Genomic DNA, 27,127 nt, shown 5'->3' on the forward strand with positions numbered 1-27,127 from the left:
TCACTGTTGTCTGACCCTCTGCCCGTAGGCAGCCAAACATTTAGATGGTATAGAGTAAGACCCAGGAACATTGGAGTTTAAAGACACAGATTCAACTCTCAGCTGTCATTTTCTAATTGTGAAACCTGGAGCAAATAATTTAAAATCTCTGAACTTATTTTATTTTTTGCGCTAAAAAAAGAATTTGAAAAAAAACAAGTTCTGAGTTATCCTTGCTTTCTATTATTTCCATGCATTCAGAGCAGATGGTTTTTGACAATTTTCCATGAGGATTTGTAAGATAAGATTCTTATACCACCTTTATTTCTTTAAGAAGCTATTGTGTATCAATCATGAAGAACTGTGATTTCATTGTTATGATCTTTCATTTTTTATTGATTGGTTAGCTGTACATTCTGACATATTAAATGACATCATTTCTACAATTGACTCAATGAATACTCTGCTTTGAGCTCTCCTTTTTCTAAGGAATGAGAATAGTCAATGCGCTATTTATAAAAAATGACAAGCGAAGCATGAGGGAAAACACTGACCTCCTAATTCCACTCTTAACTTCCTGCTAGACAAGACAGACTGCAGTTACCTCATCTATATAAAAATTTTAAGAATTGTCTTACCTATCCCATAAGAATACTGACAGAATCATATGAGTTAATATATGTGTGAAAATTAAATTATCTGTAAATGTAAATTTTGATGTTATTATAATGATTGATGCTTCTAACAGCTTCAAAGATAGTGAATGTAACAAACTGTATATCTGGCATACATTCTACCATCTTCCAGTTGATTGTCTTTCTAAATTTAGCACCAGACCCACAGGCCTATCTATCTGTTGGACGAGCTCCCTGCCTTTACCACCCATAACAAGTGCAGTACAAACATTTTACATCACTGAACCATGAAGGGCAGAGAGTATTTTTCCAAAGTATTTTTCTGGGAATAATTATGAAGGATCATCTTCCAGGTGAATGGCTATGACCTTGTACTTCCAGCACAAATCGAACTGGTGTAATTTTAAGAAGGAGAATGACTTATTACTCTGTGCATGGCAGAGGGAACACTAACCCTTGCTTAACCCAATCATCTGTGCATAATCTTCCCCCGGCAACAATTTGAAGACAAGAAAGAAGCAGCAGCTTGGTTTCCAGTTTTCTTTTACTTAAGAAATCTATGTTGCAGTCCAGAAGTCGGTCATAATTTGTACAGTTTTGGTGTTTTAAACTGGATGAGTCTTTAAAGCCTAAAGCAACAGAAACACCTATGGCCAGAAACACCAGAAGCATCAGGATCAAATCTTAAAACAATGGATTTTCTGGATCTAGAGCAAAATGAGCTTTCAGTCTCAAAGAGACAATAATTCCCATCACCCTGTCTCAGAGGTTAAAACGAAGAGCAAAATTCCCATCAGGTCCCATGACTATCCTAATCATGAAGGTATCATGTCAAACATCTAAGCTGAGATTTTAAAATAAATTTAAGAGTCAAACACTGAAAAGAAGAAATGGATACTGAAAGGTTCATCCAAGGACTGTCTTCCATGACAGGGGAGAATAACTCGTGGCTTATTTTGAAGCCTCATCCTAGATTTGGAAACAGAAATTTGGACGAAATACGAATAAATTTCAGTTGTATTAAACCACAAGTACCATTGAGAAATCATGACAAACAAAATTTGCATCAGTATTAAAGGATTTGCAAAATTAATTAGAAACATCTTTTTTTAAATGACAGAAAGGAAAGAGATGTGTAGGGTTTTGGAAACAGAGTATACCAAATAATCAAGCACCAAAGATGGACTAAGATTTCCCCAATACTGCGGTGGACATAATTACTCACTGCTATCAAACACTGGGTGGCCTCTTTAAAGAAAAGGTATTGATTTCTAAGTCTATTATGTGCTATAGACAGCAATTCTTTCAAAACACTGAATATGCTTTTCAGACAGACAAAGCATGTTCCGACCTTCTGATGATGTCAATTAATTCCAGTGAGGAATCATTTTAAATTCTCTCCAGTGAGAGAATTTCGTTATTACATTTTTGTTTTATTTAAACCCCTTTTCAAGAACTGTGTCTAATAGACCTTCAGAGCATCTCTGGGCAGCTCTAACTTACATAACATCATTTTTCAAAGCTGTTCATTACTTTCTCGTCCTCTTAACATGCTCTCACTCCAGATCAGGGCCTCCCTGGGGGCACATGGCTGCCTGCTTTGGTAATAGTAGAGCCTACCTTTGAGACTTTTTCTCATTTCTAAATGGAGTGTGCAGAATATGAAAGGGGTGGGGGCAATGCTCCTTAACGTCGGTGATTGGCAATGGAATCAGAATCTGCCAGTGAAAATAGCCTACAATCATATCTAGGCAGGATATTATCCAGGGCGCGTGTGGGAGACATAAAAGAAAATAATGGCAAATGACAAAAAGAAATGGTTTCATTTCTACCTCCAATACAGAAAAGAAGAAAAGGAAAAATTAAATATCCAAGTACATTTTAAAAATAAAAATTATGAAGTATGCTACAAAGTCATCTTATTTTCTATTTGAAATTCTCCAACAAGGAATATAATGTATCTTCATTTAAACAGCATAGTCCATAATTTTGCTAAACAGAGACTAAAACTCTCTAATTTACACTGGAATACCTCATTTCTCTGCTTAGTGAAATTGAACACTATTTTCAGATTCTGACTTGAAACACAACTTTTTCAAGCACTGATCCTCACCTTCTTTTCATCCTTAGGAGGGGAAAAAAATTCATTAAAAAATCATAAATGTAAAATGTTTTATTTGCCATTGAAAACACAAATATGGGATAAAATATTAAATTATCTATTGCCTAGCTGTATGTGTACAAAGCAATCATCATTTTTAAAGACTCCTAACTCTTTAGCTTGTTAGTTTTTCTATTTTTCTTAGAGACATAAAGCTCAAACTTGGTTACAGACATTTATGAAAGGGTAAAATGCCACCAGGCAATGTAATTTAGAAATTATGTTTCACTCAGTCACACTCTCTCCCTGAAATTAAATCCGTAGAATCTCAAACTTTATTTAACTATCTATACATGTGCACGATCTATGTATTCATGATTCCCTGAAGTGAAGATGACACAATAGGGAAATAATGAAATCCATCAAGCATTCCCATGTGCCATGAGGAGACTGAGAGGGCCCAGCTCTGCCATGTACAATCCAACTGATCTAGAAACATTCTTAAAATCTCTCACATTCCACTTTCCAATGCCCAGCTCTGCCATGTACAATCCAACTGATCTAGAAAAATTCTTAAAATCTCTCACATTCCACTTTCCAATCCAAAAAATGAGCGTGATAATAATTACCACAAGATTGGTGGGGATTAAATCAGATAATGTACACAAAGCACCTATTGCAGAGTGGGCACTCAATAAATGGTTTCTGTTATTTTCTTGTTTAAGAAAAACAAACACTGAGAGATCCTGCATGCTCTTTTGATGTCTGTAATTTGCTTTAAATTCTTTAATAAAGATTATGTGAAGTTATGTATGTATATGGAGGGGGGTAGATTTATTATGCCATGGAGGAGCAGACAGTTGCCCTATCAAGAATTTACCCTCCAAGGCTAGCCAGAAAGCTTACTCCCAAATGTGGTTATTACAAGTAATGCAGAGATCTTTACCTGCCATCAAAAGTATGGGGCTTTGCCGATGTTGAAACGGACTTTCACTGGTGAAATTAGTACTTTGCAAAATTAACCAGCACAATGGATATTAGATTGGGACTGTAATTACTGAAATTAGTGGTATTTAAGATATGTGTAACGGTAATAATATTCTAGCGATACTCCCTCAAACCCTGTATTACACAAGGTATAAAAATCTAGCAAGTTCTAAACTTGTATCCATATGGATGGGCCCTGAGGCTGTTCAATCCTGCCATGGGGTCAAAAAGCTATGGTTTGCTTAGTGCACCCCTCCAAGAGCAATGAGACTCTGCTTCTGAAATATTACGAGTGTTTAGATCGTCTAAAACAAAGAGAGTTTAGACTTCACGAAGTTTACTGACGCCCAGAGTGTCTGAACTATTTGACCCAACTAGCCAATAAATTTTTGTTTAAATAAATGTCTTTATGTGCAGTAGAATTTGGTCTGAGTTCCGCTTTCATTAAAACCAAATAGCAAAGTTATAGGAAAGTAGTCAGCTCCCATTGACTTCAAACATCTTGGTATCTATTATGATGTACATAGGAGCTATTATGAACAACCTAGTAGTTGTGTGTGACCAAACTGGCTGAGGCCAGTTTGCATCATGCTAGCCTTTTTTTATAGTTTAAAAAAATATATTGACTTAGACTAATGGTTAATTAATTCCTTGTGGAATGTGTGCACATACAGAATAAATAATAAAAGTGGAAATAAAGTGAAATCAGAAATCAAAAGAATGCAATTTTTAAAACTGATATTCAAGCGGGTAAGGGTTCAGTGAGTTGATATACTGCTATTGGCATTATGAAGTAATACAATTTTCTGGAGAGAAAATGGGTGAAATTTATCAAGAGTCTTAAAAATAAATGCTCCACCAATAAGCACATGAAAAGATGCTCAACATCATTAGCTATCAGGATAAGGCATTGTGGTTTTGATAAACCACAATGAAAAACCACTTCATACCTACTATGATGATTATAATAAAAAAAGACAGATAATAAGTATTGGCAAGGATGTGGAGAAATTGGAAGACTCATGCACTGTTAATATAAATGTAAAATAGGGCAGCCATTTTGGAAAACAGCCTGCCAGTTCCTCAAAAGATGAAAAAATTCCACTCCTTGCTATATATCCAAGAAAAATGAAAAAAATATGTTCACACAAGAACTTGTATGTGAATGTTCATAGCAGCTTCATTCACAATATTCAAGAAGTGGAAACAACCAAATGTTTATCAACAGATAAATGGCTAAATAAAATGTGGTATAACCATATAATGAAATATTATTTGGCCACAAAAAGAAATGAAGTAATGCTGACACGTGCTACAATGTGGATGAATCTTGAAAACGTTATAACTGAAAAAAGCCAATCATCTTGCATGATTCCATTCACATGAACTGTCCAGAAGTAAATCCGTAGAGACAGGTAATAGATTGGTGAACTGAGAGAGCTGGCAGCAAATAGAATTACTCCTAACAGGTATGGTGTTTCTTTGGGGGTGATGAAATTGTTCTAAAATTCAGTGTGGTTATGGTTATACACATCTACAAATATATTAAGGACCATTGAATTGTATACTTTAAATGGGTGAATAGTATGCTATGTGAATTTTATCTCAGCGCTGTTATAAAAAATTATTATTCAAACTCCTTGACTTAGGAATCCTAAGCATCAGTTTGAACCACAGGAAATTACCAACATGTCTGACCTACAAAACCACAGTTTAATATAGCTATCCTAAGATGTGGTCCAAGATTTACCATATTTTGTCATGTATTATGCACACTTTTTTGCCCAAATATGTGAGGGAAAAATAAGGATGTTCATTATATATGGGTAGTACTAATTCCGTATCTATAAAAAAGTTTTTAATTCTTTTATTTATGCTTATGAATTAAAAGTGTAACTCTAGAAATCAATAACAATATCTGTATGCAAAATAGTACCCTGGAATGCGATAATCAGTTTTGTTGAACTGAACGACGAACTTGCAATGATGAAGAATTCTTGGCCTTCTATTATGGTAAATATTGTAAATTTGTTACCAGTATGTAAAATTTCTTGTACCTTGTATCTGTTCTTGTGTTTTGCAATTATTTGTTATATAAAATTTCTTGTACCATACATGTTTAAAAAAAATAAATGCTAAAATCCCTTTATAATACAAAAAACAAGGACTTAAATGTAAACAAATAAAAATTTGAATTAAAAAATTAAAATGAAAGATTTTCCCCCTGAAGGTTTAGGTCAAAAATGTGGGTGCACATTATACATGGGAGCACACCATACATAGCAAAATACAGTATTTATAAAGAAGTTCATTAATTGCAATTTTATTATAACATGATTTGGGAAACAACCTAAAAACTGAGGAATAAAATGATTAAATATAATACATGATTACATGGTAAAATCTAATACAAACATGTAAGTTGCATCCTTGAAGAATTGTTTGAAGCATGATAAAATACCATGTGTACTACATGATGCAAATTTGGAAATACACCTTTATAGGTAAAAATAAATAAATATAAGAAAATATGCCCAAAATGTTAACAGTATTATCTCTGAAAGTTAGGGTTATGAGGGATTTTAGTTTTTCCTTTTTTCGTAATTTGCAAATTTTCTATAATAAGCTTGTATTACTTTTATAATTAGGAAATAACCTTATCATAAAAGGAAAGGAAAATAAACTGAGACAGAGATGCCCAATTCAAAGATAACCAAATATACTTGGAATTCTATTAAATTTTACTTTTAATAAAAAAATTGATTTAAGTTTTCAAAATTTGAATTCAAGTATTCAGCATTCGAAGGTAAAAAGAAACAATCTTGCTGTTTTACTCAGACAATATCACTAAACTAGTTATTCAAAGAAGACAGTTCTCTGTCTTAATTTGAAATCTCCAGCAAACAAGAATCCACAACACCCTATTCTACTTTTTTAATGATAATACCTTCTGCCAACAAGTGCTTATTTATTATATATCTAATCTGTGACAGCAGACTATTCTCCCTTGTCCAAGTCTTGTATAAATCAGAGATAGAGTTTATAAGACAGGTTTTTTTGTCATTTTGTACTTTTAAAAGTGGCTTGACTAAAAGTCTATTTCATGTCCTGCCAACTATTAAAAGCCATGGGTGTATTTGTCTCTGAAACTCAGAATGCATGAAACTCCCCTCAGCCCCGAACCTTTTCCTCCCAGATGCTCCAGACATACATACACACACACACACACACACACACACACACACACATACAAAGACACACATACACACACAGGGTACCAAAAAATGTATACACATTTTAAGAAAGGAAAAAACTGTATTAAAATGGTAATAATATATACTCATAACAAAAGATGAATACAAGTCATGTGTATACATTTTTTTAGCACCCCGAGTTTATCCCAGATGGCTTAACTTCCCTGGTTCAGGTGATGGCAAATTGATATTGTGATTACAGCTTGATACACAGAACACAATGCTACACAAAGGTATTTGAGGTAAACATAAAAGGAAAACACTTCCTTATACTTCAAGTCTAGTGCTTAAGGCAGCCTAGAGGGACACACAATTTATGTGAACACCTGGAGTTTGAGGAAATAAGAAAGAGATTCAGTTGAAGAGTCCATCAGTTTATCATAATTATTTGTGGATAAAATACTGCTCCCTAGTGCAAGATCCTATTCTACTGTGAGCCCTTTTCATATTACCTCAATTTAATTAAACACACTCATATGAATAAAAGCTACAGAAAAAAAAATCCAAAACTATTGGATTATCTAAATTTTAAAAATTATATATCTAATCACTACTTGAAGTTATGTTATATACTTATATGTTTACTTTACTGGTTGTCTGTCTTTACCACAAAAATGTAAACTCTGAGGGGACAGGAATTTTTGTCTATTTTATTAATCAGTTTAACCCCGGTACTTAGAACAGTGCCTCAAACATAGTAGCGTCTACTAGTAAACAGAAACTCAATAAGCAGTGAATGAATGAATGGTTCTTCCACACAATGGAACACTATTCGGCCATTAAAAATGATGTTTGGATCAATGACCAACGCAAACCCTCCCCATTCTGCATTGTAACAATTACAGTCCTGTAACTTATTTAGTTCATTTGGTTCATGTTCCTGCTATTTCATGTTCCTGTTAAATGCAAACTACCTTACAAGGTTCTGCAAAGTACATGAAAAGAGATAGAAAGAGGGATGATGCTGCATTTAAGCACTTAGAAACATAAAATGGAAGCTAAGGAAGCACGAAATTACAAATGCCAGCATATCAGCCATCTAAGGACATCAGAATTTTTGCAAGGGGCCTGTAAATCTGCAGTCACACCACCTATTATTTGCATTGGAAATACAAAATACACTGTGTAGGTATTGTCCTTCATTTTGTCAATTGTGTTATTAATTTTTTTTAACTTCCTGAATATTTGGCCATCATATATTTTCTCAATGAATGATTAGTCAAAATCCAACTACAATCATTGGGGACATCTGAAAAAAAGAGTTAAACTATAAAACTTAAGAACTGCTAGTATCAAGGACAAATGTAATCACTTTTGGAAAAGTGCTTTAATACTTAATGAAGTCTGAGATGATAGGATTTGATTTAAGCCTTGAAAGAGGGTGAAGAAGAGGAGGATTTTGTGCAATTAGATAAGCATATAAATAGAAGTATGGGCATGAGAAGTACATGACAAAATCAGGGACAGAGTGACCAGTTGTTGTTGGGTGTTAACCCCTAAGTTGGGCCCTGGCAGGGAAACTTGCCTTCCTACCCCAAAGTTAGACTTTGCCTAAAGAAAAGGCAGAGACTAGAGCTACAAGTCCACAACAATATTTCTCCAACAGAAAAATTCCCTGAAGCTTAACCTGAGTTCTGACAGGTACTGTGTTGGTAACAGTTTTCTCGTAAAATGTGCTTGTTTCTGATATGGTCAGATATAGTCCAATGAACACATAGAATATGAATAAATGGGTCTTTGAATCTCTTGTAGTTTCACAGTGATTATATGGGACCTGGGTAATAGCCATTAAAAGGCAAAAAAGTACAGAGATGAGACAGTTTAAATGTAGATAAAGTGTAGCAATTACCTAGTTATGAGATTCAATCCAAATTTTTCCAGGACTGAAATCTTATTGATCCAATATAACTTGCAATTATGAGCCATCTGCCAGGACTTTTAAAACCTTTTTGCTGAACACCGAGTATTAATCATAATTTTATTGCAACAGGTGTTAAAATCTAAGCTAATTGGAATATAGGCAGAAAAAAAGGAAAAAAATGAAATGAAAACACAAGGGCCACTTCTTACAATTAGTTAATTACTGCTCATTAGCTGAATATCCAAGACAATGGAGTATTAATAGAAAACATGAACTTGCCTGGCAGAGTTTTAGTCATACCAGTAGCTATGTATATAACAAGTTGTGGGTTTTTTTTAAATAACTATTTGGAAAGTACTTTTGCAGAGTACCTTTGTGTAGAAACTAACTCTTTATAAGACGACAGAAGAAACCCATTCATCTTTGCTCTCACCATGTTGATTTTATTAACCTAATGAGTTGTTTAGGTAATGGCTATTATGGCAGAACTAGAGGTTGCAGCCATGTCTAAAGGCTCTCAAAAAAAATAAAAAAGAATCGTATGCCAGTCAACTTCTATGCAAGTCACCCATCTGGGAGCTACCTTCAGTCTTCCGGGACCACCAACTTGCCACCCCTATCAGCGTGATGTATTCAACATTCATCCTCCTCACTAAAGTGAACTTGAATACTTTTTGCGGCCTTGACCTCTCACCAGGATCCTATACATTAGCCTTAGCACAATCAGGAACAATTTAACAAATGTAAGGCCAAGAGCTTATGAAATCCTCCCCATTATCTGGCTATGAGTCTCAGGCCTGTTGCAAACAACGAAACTCCGGCTTCTGTTGGATTCATTAGCATCATCCATGTACCATCCTCAACACCAACTGGCAAGGCAGCAACACCCATAACAAGTTCCTGGAATGTGGCCAGTTCCAAGGCAGCCAAGCTCAGTTGGCTGCATCCCAGCTCTGCAGGGTGTCTGAACATGTCGGCACAAAGGAGAGCAGCAGGGTAGCCGAACACTCTGAATAATGAGCTGGAGAAAGGTGACCACAGGCTAAAAAACCCCTGTAGAGATTAGCTAAAAAACAACTTCAAGCCACAACTGTTTATATGTCAGCTGTTGGAAAGTAACTGCAATAGACATCTTCTTCATTGCCGAACCATAATAAGAAAGGGCTCCATGCAGCCCAGATATAAGCAGCCTGGTAAGGGCAGAAAAGAGCTAGTGCTCATTTCCATATGCCAGGTTTCACCTGGAGTGCCCATACATCTTGATAGATTACAGATGTTTGCTCCCATCCAGATCTCGTTATTTTATTCTACAAAAGAATACCTCTCCTTACTCACCTAGGAGTTACGAAGTGATAAATTCACTGGATGTCACACCACCCAGATCAGCTAGCTTATACATATCACGGAAAAACAGAAACATTTGCTGGAAACCTACGAAGTGAACCAGAAAATTCCAATCATCCCTTCTGTATATCTGCCTTTGTGTGCACTTCCAACATGAATTACCGAACTAGTAATTTGCCAGTATATAACTTAAATTATTAATATGTGCATATGGTAAACTATATTTCACACACAACTCTAACCACTGCTGATTAAATTATTGCTAGTTATGCAAGAACTGTAAAGAGCATAGTGATTTTAATATTGTTAAAAGGAAAGTTGTTAAGCAGAGGCTGAATGACCATCTGTCAGGTAAGATTCCTGCATTGGATGAGGACAGGGCTGGTGGGAAATGGACTTGATCTTTCCAGGCCCTTCCATTAACTACTACATGTACTACAGCACAGTCACTGAAACATAGGTACAGAATTTTCAAGAAACACAATACGGGTATGTAAACAACCCAGAAATGAATATATCACACTTAATTTTTAATTTATCTCAGGCAAACAATTTACTGAGTCTCATATTGCAAAATGTTTTTTTGCATACATAACAGCTGATAGTCTCCAGAAGTTGACATTTTAAGATATCAGGACATACAAATCATATTATGCTAAATGTGCCATAAATTCACCACGACCCACACGAACGATGACATAGCAGTTTTGTGTATCAAGTAAAATAGATGGTGAGATTTCATGAAGATCACTTAATGATAATTAGTTCTACCTTAAGCACCTTTTATCCATGATATATTCTACTCCTCACGACAACCCTATTATGGAAGTTCTATGGTAAAGAGGAATTGAGCAACTCGCTCAAGGTCAGTCAGCTAATAAAGGACAGGGCAGAGACTGGATCTTGCCCTGAAGGCTATCTGATCTGGAGCCCCTTACCTAACACTAAGCACCAGGCTTCCATTTCCCTTCCCCGTTTCCTTCCTTGGAAGTAACATTGAAACTTCTATTGCTGAAGTCTATACTGGTGAATGTGGGAGGAGGTTGTCTGAAGCCTACCTGGTAGACTAAGGAAAACTAACTTGAGTTTCAAAATGTGAATTGAACGATGTCGGCAGCGCTCTGCAAAAAGAGGTGTATGCATGCTGCTACCATTGTAAACGGGTTCAATATTTCTGAAAGCTATTTGATAACTTGGAATGAGGGCTATAAAACTTTTCTTGACCTTTGACTCAGTAATTTCAGTCTTTGGAATATACCCCAAGGAAATAACACAAAAGAAAAAGGTAATTTGTTCAAGATGTTCATTCAGGGGTTATTTGTATTAGTGAAAAACTGGAAACAACTGAAATTTCCAGTAATAGGACAGGGACTAAGCAAACTAGACTATTTAGAAAAAGAAGAAAACTTTATAACCTCTAAAAATGGTAATGTAGATTATATTCACATGTGGACATATATGTAAGGAATAACTTTACACAAAATGTAGAATACAAATTAGTAGAAGCATAACCTCGTACAACCAAGTAAAACAGTGTGTGCATTAACAATCACACAAGAAAACTGTGAATTTATAAAGAAGTATATCCCTCATTTCATTGCTGAAACACCAACAGTGGAACTGGCATATAGACTGTGCTTAAGAAAAATGTATAGACTTAAATAATATAGAGGTATTTTTTTTAGCAGAGACCTGACTATATCTCTCACATGTATTAATGCATTGTCAGTAAAAGCTAACCTTTTATGAGGACTTCTATTTGCTAGGAGCTCTTCCACATCCTTTCACTGTATTCTCTCATTTAATCCCCCTAGAGACTTATGACATAAGTATTATTATCATCTCTCTTCTAAGAGGAGGAAATTGGAGGGAAGAGAAGCTAAGTAACATGGTTACACATGCTATAGCAAAGAAGGAATTTCAACCCAGGGGGACTCACTATATGGCCTGTGTGTAGCCATTTTGCTACAATGTCTTCCCATATTTGGAAGAAGTATCGAGACCCTATTCTTGCCCATTAATCATTTCTAGATATTGTGCTTTTCTTCACTACTTCTGTTTGGTTTACAATATGTAGAATCCTTGCAGGAAGATACCAACCAGATACCAAAGTTGAGATAAAATACGCTCTCCATCCACTGTCACCTGCATGAACACAATTTACCTGCCCTAGCTGGTAAGACTTCTTTCAAGATGTGAAACTAGAGTAGGATTTTTAAATCAGGAGAAAGAATTGTAAAGGTTGGAAAATAAAATGCTACTGTGGGAACATAGGATAATTACAAAAAAAAGGAAAATATAACACTTTGAGCAAGGAAATACTCAAATGAGGTGGACTCTAAGAAATAAGTTGCCTGGGGACAAATAACAAACATGAAGAACATTTTGAAACTTCTTTGGGAAACGATCATTCAAAAATAAAAATTTACGTTTTACACTTGCTTAGTTCCTCATGTTTTGCCAAGTATTTGTTATTTATGATCTTATTTAATTCTCATGCTGTAGAATGGTGGCTAGTAGAGTTAACAGGTGAGAAAACAGAGTCAGAGATGAAGTGGCTGCTTGTCCTAAGCCGAGCAGAAACTCTACCGCAGCCCTTGTTTTCAGTAAAGCTAAACACAGATGGCTGTTTAAGACAAGACAAAGCCCTGTGCAAATCAATCCTGTAAATCATTCAGAGCTCATGAAACCCTGGCTTCTAAGTAAATCCACTGAGAGAAGTCCAGAAAACAAATCTAAAATAAATGGAATCAGAAATTAGAATTAAATATATAATGGGATCTATTACATGGGAGATGCAGAGTGAAGGCAGAACTATTACCTGTATAAACTAAATGTCTATGAGATGGCCTGGGCCAGTGGTTGTTATGTTTGGAAAGAAACAAAACTCAAAACCTCCTGTCTAAATCCTTGCAAGAGGCACATTGTTATATAGGACTCTGTCGTCTGTGGTACAGAGTGCACAAGATAAAATTTTTGCTTTATCTTGACATTCCACAGAAACATTTGCCTAGTGTATGAGGTGTCTCACATTTTACACATTTCTAAATTCCTCACTTTCTCACCTGACTCTGTCTTATGAAGGCCTATGCTTTCTTCAGAGGTCAGATCAAATGCCATCTCTTCCAAGAAGCCTCTTCAGATTCTTCAGTTGAGACTAACCCTAGCTTTCCGAGGCACCCATCATGCCCGGGAACATCTTGTTACTGACCTTACATTCTGCCTTGTGCAGCTCCAGGATGACATAACATGTTTGGGATTTATATTTGTGATCCCTATGATGCCAACATATGTGCCTCACACATTGTCATTGGGTATTGAATTGGTAAGAAATTGTCTGAAGTCCTATCATGCTCTAAGGGTTTATAAATCTTTTCAGGGATTTCGGCTGTCCAAATTCGACTATAGAAATAACCTCAACAGAAAAAGGAACTCTCATACACTGTTGGTGGGAATGCAGACTGGTGCAGCCGCTATGGAAGGCAGTGTGGAGGTTCCTCAAGAAATTACGAATAGAATTACCATATGACCCAGCAATCGCTCTCCTGGGTATCTACCCCAAAAATATAAAAGCATTTCTCTATAGAGACACGTGTACGCCAATGTTCATTGCAGCTTTGTTTACGGTGGCCAAGACATGGAAACAACCAAAATGTCCTTCGATAGATGAATGGATAAAGAAGTTGTGGTACATATACACAATGGAATACTATTCGGCGTTAAGGAAAGATGATATAGGAACATTTGTGACAACATGGATGGATCTCGAGAGAATAATGCTAAGTGAAACAAGTCAGACAGAAAAAGCAGAGAACCCTATGATTTCACTGATATGTGGTATATAAACCAAAAAGAACAAGACAAACAAATGAGAAACAAAAACTCATAGACACAGACAATAATTTAGTGGTTACCAGAGGGTAAGGGGGTGGGGGGTGGGGGGTGAGGGTAAAGGGGATCAAATATATGGTGATGGAAGGAGAACTGACTCTGGGTGGTGAACACACAATGGGATTTATAGACGATGTAATACAGAATTGTACACCTGAAATCTATGTAAATTTACTAACAATTGTCACCCCAATAAAATTAATTAAAAAAAAATAAAATAAAATAAAATAAAAAAAAAAAGAAATAACCTCAACAAAGGACTCTCTTCACTTGAAAATCTTGTTTCCTTATAATCGTATTTTATGTTGACCTTTTGTACCAGATATTTGCACTAATTTAACTAATTTAATGCATTAAATTAGTAATTAGCACTGGCAAATAGCAACCTCATATCCAGAAGGTTAAATTACAAAGTATCTTTTTTAATCCAATAGGATTATGGCAGTCATCAAACCTAAGCAAACTAACTTGAAATTTGCTTTTACCGCAAATCTTATAAATATGCCTTCAAATTCTATTTACTGTGAAAGTAAAAGCTTCAAAGCCAGAACTTCAGCTCTTCGAAGAGTCTCTCTGTTAATATGAGCTAGTGAATAAACTACTGGTGAAAGAATGTAAAATTTCAGAGCAAAAAGTACATCACTTCTACCAAGGTCAACTACTCCTCAGGGATACAAATAATGTTCTTTTTATTAGCAATTTGGAATAACAATTAAATAACATTCATTTTATTGAGATTTTTATATAAGAACTGAGAAAACAATTCTCTGTCGTAGTTATGAAAACACAACAGAAAGTGCTGAGTTTCTGAAACAATATAATCTTCCTATCTCCCTTATTTTCCTTGGGCCCTGTGTGGTGGTGGTGTGATACTCAATTAAAAAGCTTATTATAAGAAAGATAAAGACCAGGGAATAATAAGAATACTACTGAGGTTTATAATGAAAAGCAAGCTAAGAAAAATATGAAATTATTATTTTCAATTATACCATATTCTATGAAATATCAAAACTCCCATCACATTTTGTATAACATGACAAAAAGCTCTTTGATTCATGAATGGGCTAATCCAACAGCTATTTACATAATTCCTGTCTTTTTCAGGGAGAACATCAATCAATGATCAAGAAGAGTGCAAATCACAAAAGGCATGAAATCTTACTTTTTCATCATCTTCAGTAAATGGCGCACCTTCAGGAATCTTATTTATAGCTTGGGCCACACCGATAATCTCTCCATCACTGCTTCGGATAGGCATGCACAATAGTGATTTTGTCTTGTATCCAGTTAGCTTGTCAATTTCATCATTGAATCTTCGATCCTAAAAATAAGACAGGGCATTAACTGCATATGCATTGTCAGGGAGAAGGAGAGAGAAGTGTATTTCTATGTATGATACTTTATTCCTGGGAAATTTACCCCACGGATTTTTAATGAAAATAATAGATTCGATATCATGTTGAATTCACCAAAGGGATATAAATGAAAATAAATCAGCACCATAGTTGTTAGCCATGGTAAATGAAGAGAGAAATTTTAAACCTGATCACAATGATATCAAAATTGGAAAAGGGGCAAGTATTTTTAATGGAACTCCACACTACACTATTAACATATTAAAATATTTTATTTCATATAGACAACTGGCTATGAAGTATCATAAAAAATACATAACAAACATATTATTAAGCACTGTGAAAAAATATGCATAAAAGCACTACTTTACTTTTTCTGATCAAATGATCCTGTAAAAAGAAAAAAAAGAACCTATGAGCCCATAGTGATACTTTTAAAATACTCAAAAAAACAAAAAGTGTGATGAGGAGGGAAGAGATAAAAGGCTTACTTACAGAATATCGGCTAAAAATGTAGAAGGAATGATAAAATTATATAATATCTGTTTTGGAAGTACCGATATCATAATGGATACAAGTAAGGATCATCAATAGATGTCAATACCATTGGGTAAAAGGTTCTTGTTAAACAGGATATTCACATAGTTTCAAAGTGATACTCCAAGGCTTCCTCATTAAATTCAAAGAGAAAAGATGTCTTTATCATGAAGAGATCTGGTGGACACCATCTTAAATAAGTAATCAAACTTAGCATCGTCGTTAATGAAACAAAATAAGATCACGTGCCTCCTACTGTGCTGCAATGAGAAGGATACAACATCACCAAAAAAATTTAGAAAAAGAAAATTAAGAAAAATGTAGATTATTGCTCATTCTATCAGAAATCTGGCCTGAACTCCTGAAAAGTGTCAATATCATGAGAGACCAAAAAAAATTTACATAAAAATAAAATAGAGTCATGGGAGCTGTGTTGTTTTAAACAAGACTTAAAAGGCTTGGGATCTAAATAAAATATTTCACATATTTTATAAATAAAATAAATTCGTTGGAAATTTTTATGTAATTTTTTAAGGGGACAAGTAGCGAAAGCTGAACATGGACTGTGTGATGTTACATCAATGCATCAACATCGACTTTCTTGAGTGTGATAGTGGTATTGCAGTTACGTAAGAGAACGTTCTTGTTTTTAGGACATACATGCTAGAGTAGTTTGAGGTAAAATATCATAATACCTTTAATTTACTTTGAAATGGTAAGGAAGAGAGCAAGGAAAAGGAAGAGAACGAAGGGAAAGGAGAAGGAGGGGAGGGGAGAGAAGGGAAGGGAAAAGAAGCGAAGGAGAGAGTGGGAGTGAGACACTGAGGAAAGACTGTCTCCTAAAGGTAATGGACAAAAATGTTCCAAGGAAGATGATAAACTGGATCCAGGCTCAATGCTTCAAGCCAAAGGCTGAAGTAAGGAGTCTCCCAATGCTCTAGATATCCCCTTGTTAAAAGAGGCTTAAAAAACAAAAACAAAGCACTATTTTCTACCACCATCTAGAGCCATGCATTTTATGTAAGGGCCTAGGATGGCTGGCTGTGGACAAACCTCGAGATCAAACACTGCTGGCCTTCTGACCAGGTCTGCGGTATCCCCAATACCACAAGGTCAGGAGAAAAAAATTGAAAACCATTTGAACGTTGGTCAATAGAAAAATAAACAAATTATGATCTCTTGTTTTGATAGTATGCTCTACAATTTAAATGAATAAACTAAAGCTACTTGTATTATCCTGAACAAGTATAAAACCATGTTAAGTGAAACACGTAAGCTGCAATCTGACACCCTCTATATAATACCACCAATATTTAAAAACAATGCTTAATGTTATATATGGATTCAAATATGTAGCAAAAGAATAAAGCATGCATGGGAATAATGAATTCTAAATTTATGCAAGTGGTTACCCTGGGGAGGCAGGGAGGAAATGGCATTAAGGAGAGGTAGAGACGAGGCTTGAGCTCTAAGTACAAAGTTTTCCTTCTTTAAAAAAAGTGTAAAGCAAAAACTGAGGGTTGCTAGTTGGGAGCGGGAGTGGGATAAAGGGGAAGATGAGGGGATTAGAAAGCACAGTCAATAACCACAAGATTGCCACGGGAATACGAAAGTCAATTTGGGGAATGTAATCAATAATGTTGTAAAGATTTTGTAGGGTATCCAATAGACACTTGTCTCATTAGGGAGACCACCTCAGGGATGATATAGTTGCCTGATCACTGCGCTGTACACCTGAAGCTGAACAATAATGAATGTCAACTACAGTTTTATATATATGTGTATATATATATGTATATATATATATATATATATATATATATATATATATATTTACAAGAAGCGGAGTACAGCATTAGGAATAGAGACAGTGGAAATATAATGGCTATGTGCGATGTCAGAAGGGTAGTGGATGAAGGAGGGGAGCTGTCACTGTGTGAGGGATATAAATGATAAATGTCTAACTATTACGTTGTTTTGTGCACCTGAAACTAATAAAAAATGTTATAATTCAAAAAGAAAACAAAAACAAAATAACGATGTGTTTCATAGGTATATATAATTGTCAAAATAAACCCAACTGTACCCTTAAAAATAATGTAAAGCAAATATAGTACAATGTTAAGATTTTATAAATCCTGATGACCTATTCTTGTTTAAATGTTTGAAACATTTTATAATAAAAATTTTAGGACCTTTTAAAAAAAATTAAGATGTGGAATATGATACAGGATTGGAATAGGCAAATCTAGTCAGAACATTTCAGTGGTCCAGGTAAGGTGAGAGGACGGTCTGGGTTAAGAGAAAGGCAATGGAGGTAAGAAGTAGATGGACATGTTGGAAGTTGAGTTTACAGTACTTCCTGACAGATGATTGGTTGGGCATGGGGGACTAGAGAAAGAAGAATGAATCTCAGGCTTTAATTTGAGAAACTGTATAAATGGAAGTGCCATTTACTGGAATGGGAAGATTGAGATGAAGGTCAAAGTCTACATATAAAGAAAGTCAAGAAGGTTGATAAATCAGTTTATTAAACAAGGTGAGTTGCATCCCAAACTGAATTCATCAATGTTAGGCATCGGCATTTTTTATATGCTCATAGGTCATTGTTATATGAGAATAATTTTCCTAAATAATAAAGAGCTTAGTCACTAGTGAGATCAATAAAATTCATTAATAAGGAAAGCCTTAAATTGGGAAAGAATAAGGAGAGTGGTACAAATTCTGGTGGTCACATATCAGCAGGTGGACCATATTAGAATGGACTTGAAAATCCACACTGGAGTAGGCCTGGCCTGCCTGCTCTTCCCTTTGTGATAGTCTTCATCTCTGGAGAGGGACTAATTCACCAAAGTCCAATTCTAAGAAGACCAACCACCAAGACTGTGGGAGAATTCTTTGTAAAAATATCCAAAGCCACACGAAAACAATAGAACAAATCAGCGTGACCACAGGGCACAAAAATATTATAAACATCTCTCAACTTCCCACCATCTCTCCAACTCTGCACCTATCTGATAAACTTGTAATTCGAGGAGAAAAAATAATTATGTTGATATATGTCGCAAGTGCTAATCTTCTAATTTAAAAGTTGAGAAGATTTATTTTATTTAGTCTTAGTGGGTTTGTTTTTAACAGTGCATCTTAAAACATGCTTTGTTGGCAGACATCTTCAATTCCTGAGATGGATGTTTATCAGGTCAATTACAGATTTGAGTCAACTTTATGTGTTTGAATATTTCCAAAATAAAATGTAGAGATAATCAATAAAAAAACACATGCTTTGTCCATAGCTTCATTACAGTACTAATGGGATAATTCTCATAAATTAACTCAAAACTTGATATAATCCATCTAAGGGAAGGTCAGAAGAGTGATACAATTGCACGCTTTCCTAATATGTATTAATCTCTAGATTAATTTTTCAATTTTAAAAAATAAAGAAAGCTGAGCCCATAATTGAGGTAAAAATTAATTGTAGGAGATGAAAATAACTAGGGAAATAATGAGATGAAGGGACCCATTAATCTGATGCCATAGAGGGAATGAAAGTTTAAAAACAGAAGATAGCAAAAAGTAGCTTTTGCTAGCCAAACAATGGACACAAATGAGTGGAATAGGGGGAAAACTTAAGGCATTGTGGATCACAGGGACAGGGGCCACATCTAGTCCAAGGTCAGAAAAAAAGTCTCCCAAAGAAAGTGAAATGTTTAAGCTTATACCCAAAGGATCAGTGTCCAAAGACGGGACAGCATCCAAAACTAGCAATTGGAAACTGGTAAATTTGAGAAATTAAAAGAAGATGAAGATGGCTCTCCAGGGAAATTAGAGATGTGACAGAAAAGACCAGCTGGATGTCGCTGAAGGCGTGCCTAGTGTCCAGGTTTAGAATTGCAAATTTATCGTAGAGGAAGTGGGGGGTCACCAGAGGGTTTTAAGAAAGTGAGTGGTAATATGACTAATGATTCAATTTAGAAAAACCACTCTGGCTTCTGTGTAAAGACTGGGTTGAAAGCAAAAGATCCAGGTGAGAGATAAACTCTCTCTGGGCTGGGATGGTGGTTAGTGGTGGTAGGGGTGATGGAAAAATGGCTGAGTCAAAAAATATTTAGGAGGCAGAATCAACAGGACTTGCTAGTTAGTTTCATGAAAGTTTTTTAAAGTTAGAGAAGTAAGACATGACTCCATATATCTGGTGCGGGTACCTGGATGAGTGGTGGAGTGATCACTAATTGAGGAACATGAGGAGGGACAGATTCTGACTGGGGAATATAAGTTCCATGTGGATAGTTTGAGGTTCAGCTGAGTGTGGGGCAACCACATGGTGGTACTGCTCCCAAAGTAGTTTGAGATACATAAAGAAATATTATATATATAATAATAATATAGATAGATAGATAGATAGATAGATAGATAGATAGATAGATAGGGATGATTTCAGGAGACTAACTTGAAATGGCAAGTAGAGACAGTTTAGGGAAGGATGAGGGATTCTACTCAATAACTTTCAACCTGAGGTCTTCAGGAGTTTACCACATTCACCAGCAATGCTTCACAGAAGGCCAAGTAAGGGGAAAACAGGACCAACGAGAAGGTAGAACCACTGAGCCCATTTATTGCTGAAAATGGAAACTTGAATAGGAAACTCTTAATAAATGCCTCTAGGTTTGTAATGAAATAGCACATGGAGAATGGTGTCCAATTTTTATTCATCTCCCCTAAGACAAAAGAACAAGAAATGATCTATAACAGGAGAGATTTCTAATAAATTAAAGTAAGGGCTTCTTTAATAAGGTTGTTAAAATCTGGAATGAGTTTCTTATGATTGTGGTAGACTCCTCTTGCTTCGAGCATTTTTATGTCATAATATTTTCCTATCTCAGATATTTTAAGAATAAGTGCTCTTGAGAAGTACAGGGATCTTCTCAGTATCTTTTGTGCAAACCTATATTTTGCATGAGACACTAGCTATGATGTTTAACATTTAAAAAGACAAAGTCATAAGACCAAAAGCAATTTTTACTTTTTAGCAATGGAACTGTGCCTGCTGCGTAGAGAACAGTAATTGCATACTTTTCTGACCCAGGATCTTGCACTTGCAGCCTCGTCTGCAAGTTCCTGAGTTGAATGTGATGCCACAGAGCACACCCATAAAATGGGTGCCACCCACAAGGTTCATTAAGTTTGCAGAAAGAATCAATTTCTGCAGTCTGAACTTTCAGGTCCTCGAGAAAAGGGCTATGTTTACTGCACTCAATCCCAGCCAACCCCAAAGGGACATATTTTAGAGGCACATGAGAAGCCTCAAAGCAAAAGGGAATCTATCCTTTCTTCTTTTTCACTTTCTCAGAGAAACCACTCAAGGCTCCCCAAGGCAGGAGCCAGAGCCACAGACCTTACCCAGGACTCAGATTCATAGCAAGGATGGATTACATAAATTCTCTTTTATCCTTTCTGCATTTTTTAAAATAAATATGGAACGCTTCATGAATATGTGTGTCATCCTTGCGCCGGGGCCATGCTAATCTCTGAATTGTTCCAATTTCAGTATATATGCTGGCGAAGCTAGCAGTCTCTTTTCTTCATTTAAGGTTTCTCTTCCCAACGTTTAGTAAAATTTTCCAGTACTCATGGATGAAGCCAAGAATTAGTTTTGAGCACCATTTAACCTATAAGAGTGATTGTTTTGACCACAATCTCAACTCTATCTTGGGTCCTACACAGCTGAGATGATTAAACTCTTCAAGTCTGACCACATGATAGTAATTACGTTTTTAGACCATACCGATGTGGAAACATGCAAATGCAAAAGGCCCCTATTAATTCCACGAAATGTTTAATGAATTTTTGTCTGAGCTATTGTGTCCATAAGTTATAGAGGAAAGGTGATACAAGATATGTGTATATATATGGTACTTATTTCATCTACAGACACTGTTAGGTATTCATAGGTATAGAACAGTGGTTGGCAACCGTTGCTAACCCTGGAATCACTTGGAGAGCTTTAGGTAACTACTAATGCCCTAGCCAATTAAATCATAGTTGGCAGAAGGAGGGGCTATATAGGAGATCTGACTTCTGGCTGTTAGTCTGAGTTAAGAACCACTGAATCAGAGAACAATTAATAAATCCAAAGCCTCTAGGGAAACAGATTGTAAACCACTGTTTTAGAGCTTTAATGACATGTTTGTTTGTTAGCTTTTGTTTTGTTTTCCATCCACTTTTGCTGAACACTTAAAGTACTGGGCCCGCGTACCTTCCCCAGCACCCTACTAGCCATCCCCCACTGCCACCCCCCACCCTGCAAAGGAAGGTTTGGAGAACAAATTCAGTCCCACGTTTCATCTACACCCTTTTTCAAATACCTTATGGAGTTGCAATGTTGAGAAGCTAATGGAAATATAAAATATAAAATGAATAACCCCCTGAAACTTGAACTAAGAGATTGCCAAACTGTCTGAAGCTTAAAAGAAAATTGCTTTTATTGGTACATCAATTAGTAACACCCATTTAGTTCCAATTCATAAAAGCATCTCCTTACATTTATGATTTATCATAAACATCACTTATTTTCCAGAAAATGCTTGGAAGGCTAAGCTCTTAAAATTTTTTGATTAATCTTTAATGATTTGAAATGTACCATTCCGCTTTTCTCCATACAAAGGAGGACAACTAACTGTTTGGAATTGATGGAAGGCTTGAGATTACATTGCATAAACACAAAGACATGGCATATGGTAAATAGATAGCTAATGCTTTGGGCCTCTTAATTTAATACTTGCTGAGGAAAAGTGCACAATTATTATTGTTGTTCTTAATACATATTCACAGAATGTCATTACTCTACATTAACCCAAAATCTTGTCTCTCTGAAATCTTTCAGAAAATACTTGTAGAGTTTTGAATAGTGCAGAATATTGCAAAAAAATATATGTCTTTGGAACTTCACTCTTTTATGGAAGTACGGTAGGCAGTGGAGCAGTTTGTTAATATGTACAGGTCAGCTCTATTTGGCAAATGTTTAATGGGCATACATTCATTTAAGTCTTCCAAACTGAATTAGTGGTTAACAGACACCATAAAAGAATTTAATATGAGATTTCAAAACAGCTGTTGTTATTAACAAGTTGCTTGGGTGATTATTCATCCTTTAGTTGTGTTGCTAATATAAACTTGGTTTGCTGAACTTATTTGTTTGCTCTTCCTTTCCTGGTTGACACTTTTCTTTGGTCCTGTCTTATTGTTGGCATCATTACTATTATTATTTATCCTTTTTATGATAAATACAAGTACATCTCAAGGCAAAAGACACAGGAAAATGGAAGAACCACAGCACAGTTGAAACCAAACTTGCAGATGAGGTGGTACAAAAGAAATTGATGAATTCTTAAACTTCTTTAATAGACAACACAGATATCTATTACAGATATACTGGGGACACCAAAAAAATACATACAAGTGGACACTTTGGTCAACCTTGCTCAAGCAGTAGTTTGCCGTAATCAGAAGTGTCTGGATGCTGATGGTAACCACTTTGAGCACCATTTGTAATTGCAGAAGTCAAACGTTACTTCTATTCATCTTTCATTATCAGTGTACTAGAAATCAAAAACTGTTATCCTGAACTGATATTGGTTCCTGAAAAAAATTTTCAACGAACTATTGAACCAGTAGATGTAAGTTTGGAAGAAAATAATAAGACCCAATCTTTCAGCCATATAAGAGTATGTTCAACCACTGAAAGCCCAAGTTAGAAAAGATCAGGCATCATCCATAGGAGAGAGGACTAGGACCTTCTGGATGGATCCCTGGGGCTGGCTGGTTCCATACACATTCCCTTCCCTACCAAAAGCTATTGTGTCCCTAAAGCCTTTCTGTCCTGTCTCTAAGCGAGGCACTCCATTTCACTGGTGCTTACCCAAGCTTGACTGCAAATAAGCAGCAGTGCTGAGAGTACTTGCATTCCCTCTAGAAGTTATATGTATGCCACATGCTCCATCAAACAAAGGAGGCATGGATCTGCAGCCCTCCAATTTGAGAAGATGAGTGATGTATCAAACTGAAGCTATAAACATGTGGTTAGGTCTTTCAGAGGATTATTTCCATCAGCAGAAAGTATTAATGAATAGTCTGGATAGACACAGGAGTGGACTCAGCATCCTGGGTACCTTTTCCTGCATAAAGCACCAAAATGCTGTCTACAGAATGCTTATAAGTAGGGACCTTCTAGACAGACACACTGGAGAACTGAATCAGCCTGAATTTTGGCAGCCTTGTCTTCTACCTTGGATAGGATTGGTTAGACCCTCCTGGAACTGATCTCCTGCCTGCTGCTTTATTCCAGATATTTCCTTGGTCAGCTGACAAAATGGTACAATGGCCTTTTTATGAACCAGATCAAGCCCTTGGCAGAGACAGCCAGTTACACCATTCATGTTTTTAATGACTGGGTTTTGCTAGGTTAGAAAGATTGGACATATCAGCTAATACTCACTCTCATAGAAACAACAGAGTCAAGAATCATTCTATAAATCTCAATTCACTTGTGAGATATTTAAATAAAATGAGCAATTAGTTTAACCAACTACCATTCTTTCATAGTTCAGGATCTGCATAGGATGGAACAACAGAAGCAGAAACCACAACAAATCATGGTGTCATGCAGGGTCTCTGGTCCCGCTCCCCGCACAAGAACGCAGGATATGGTGAGGCCAAAAAAGAACAACAATGGAGCCACAGACAGGGGAGTCATACCACTATATTCTCCATGGTGGCTTGTCAAGACACAAAAGCAAACATCTGCCAATACCCCAACAGGGGTCTTCCTGCATCCCCACTCTATGGCGGCCAGGCAAGACTCAGGAAGTAGGATCAATATGATTTGCAATCCGTCATCTGCTTCTCTGCTAACCAGCCAACCAACCAACCAACCCCCTTGTGTAACCATGGCAGTTATATTAGTGGCTAATGGCTAACTGGTTACAGCTAATGGCCATCTAATATCTGAGCCAGCACCTTTCTACATGAGGCTGAGAGCCTGGAAACTGCTCTCTGGGACTCTGTCCCCACACCTGGGCTGCTCAAATCTATAAGACACCCACATGCTGCTTTAGACTGAGTAATAACAGACTTCTAATATCTATGGAAACGCCAACTTAAAACTTCATAGAGTCCCAGTCCCTCTGCCTTACTTAAAAAGAAAGATCTTATAGGCATCATTGGGTACTGTCTCTCCTACCATAACCCAACCATCAACATACTCATATACAGGTACAGCCAATATATCTGTCTGCACATTACACCATAATGGTCAAGTTGACATTGAACACTTATGAAAATTGACTACAAGTTAGATCATCAAGCTAGCCAATTTGAAATCACTACATCAAATAATTGCTATCATGAGAAACATTATCATTTAACCTCAATGCACTTCAGTTAGAAACAATAAAAAATATAACTAGAGAAACAAAATATTTCAAAATTTAAGATATACTCTGGACAACCTATCAGCCAAAAAAAACAAAACAAGGGTGGCCAGATGGCTCAGTTGGTTAGAGGCAAGCTTTTAATAACAAAGTTGCCGGTTCGATTCCCACATAGGCCAGTGAGCTGCACCCTCCACAACTAGATTGAAAGCAATGGCTTGCGCTTGGAGCTGAGCCACCGTTGGGCAGCTGGTTGGCTCAGTGGTTGGAGTGTCATGCTCATAACACCAAGGTCTCTGGTTCAAGCCCCACATAGGCCAGTGAGCTGTGGCCCCCACAACTAGATTAAAACAATGACTTGACATTCTGGAAAAACACACTGTTCCCCAACATTCCCCAATAAAAAAATAAGAAAAAGACACCCAGAAATTTAGAAAAATACCAGGTTGGTTATATAAATATTATGTATCAACATTGCAGGACACAGTTAAAGAGGTACTTAAAGGTTTAGTTTTAAATGCTTACATTAGAATAAAAAAGAAAAATTCAACTTGATAAAGCTATCATCCAACCACAAAGAATTAGGAAAAAAAAGAACAGCAAAATAAACTAAGAGGAAAGAAAATAAGAGCAGAAGTTAATAAGAAAGAAAATAAACATATAATGAAGAAAATAAAGGTCAAAAAATAATAAAATCTATAAATCTCTAGAGAGAATAATCAAAGGAGAAAAAGAGAGACATGAAATTTTTTTTATATCAAGATAAAAAGGGGCAAAACTATAGTTACTACAGAGATAAGAAGATGTTATGAACAACTTTGTGCCTATAAATTTGAAAACTTAGATGAAATAAACAGATACAAAACCCAACATTTTAAAAAAATGGAGAACATAAAAACTCCTATAAGATTTAAAGAAATTGAATCAGTAGTTTAAAATAGTCCCATTAAACACACACACACACACACACACACACACACACCCCAGATGGATTCTAGGAAATTCTATAAAACATTCGAGAATTGGGCAATTTCAATTTCATTTGTGATATAACTTTGCTTTCAAAGCCAGACAAGAGTATTACAAGAAAAATATAGGCCAGTCTCACTTATGAATGAATATAGATGCAAAAATTCTAAGAATAAATATTTTTATAAAACAAATCAGACAATGTATATAAAGGATAATTTATTATGAACAAGTTGGTATTTCCTAGGAATTATAGTTTGTCTTGTCATGAGAAGATCAATTAAAGTAATTCACCACATTAACAGTTTAAGGTGAAAAAATTTGTATCTTAATAGAGGCAGAAAAAATTGGATAAAATTCTACATTTGTGATTTTAAAAATAACAGAAACAGCCTCCTTAGCAAATTGGGAATAGAAGGCACTTTCTTAACCCAATAAAGGGCATTTCAAAAACACCCCAGAAACCTCATATTTAACAATGAAACTTTGAAAGTATCCTTTCTAAGATCGGGTTCAAAATAAGGTAGCCTGTTTTCATCAGTCTCATTCTGTATTGTACTGGATGTCTGTCTTTGCACAGTAAAGCAAGAAAAAGAAATAAAAGGTAAAGAATTGGAAAGAAAGAAACAAAAACCTTCATTATTTGCAGATGATCTGATTGCTGACACAGAAAATCTCAAAAAAGAAAAAGCTTAACACACAGGGATTATTTAATAAATGTTTATTGAGGAAAATAAGCAATAAAATAGTTATGAGCTTTAAGTGAAACAACCTATGTCAACAATT

At 35.8% G+C, this 27,127-nt stretch overlaps 1 protein-coding gene across 3 annotated transcripts in view; it reads right to left on the bottom strand.

The window, feature by feature from the left end:
• Positions 1-27,127, bottom strand: part of PDE11A (phosphodiesterase 11A) — a gene marked incomplete at its 5' end in the record, with an annotated part of 327,465 nt that overhangs the window by 263,171 nt on the left and 37,167 nt on the right. For all 3 annotated transcript variants that reach the window (XM_081051501.1, XM_081051500.1, XM_081051499.1), the window contains one exon: positions 15,215-15,373. In XM_081051501.1, the coding sequence (XP_080907627.1) occupies positions 15,215-15,373 (159 nt within the window). The remainder of the gene's footprint in view (positions 1-15,214; positions 15,374-27,127) is intronic.

Source organism: Rhinolophus hipposideros (assembly GCF_964194185.1).
Source record: "Rhinolophus hipposideros genome assembly, chromosome: 6".
Taxonomy (NCBI): domain Eukaryota; kingdom Metazoa; phylum Chordata; class Mammalia; order Chiroptera; family Rhinolophidae; genus Rhinolophus; species Rhinolophus hipposideros.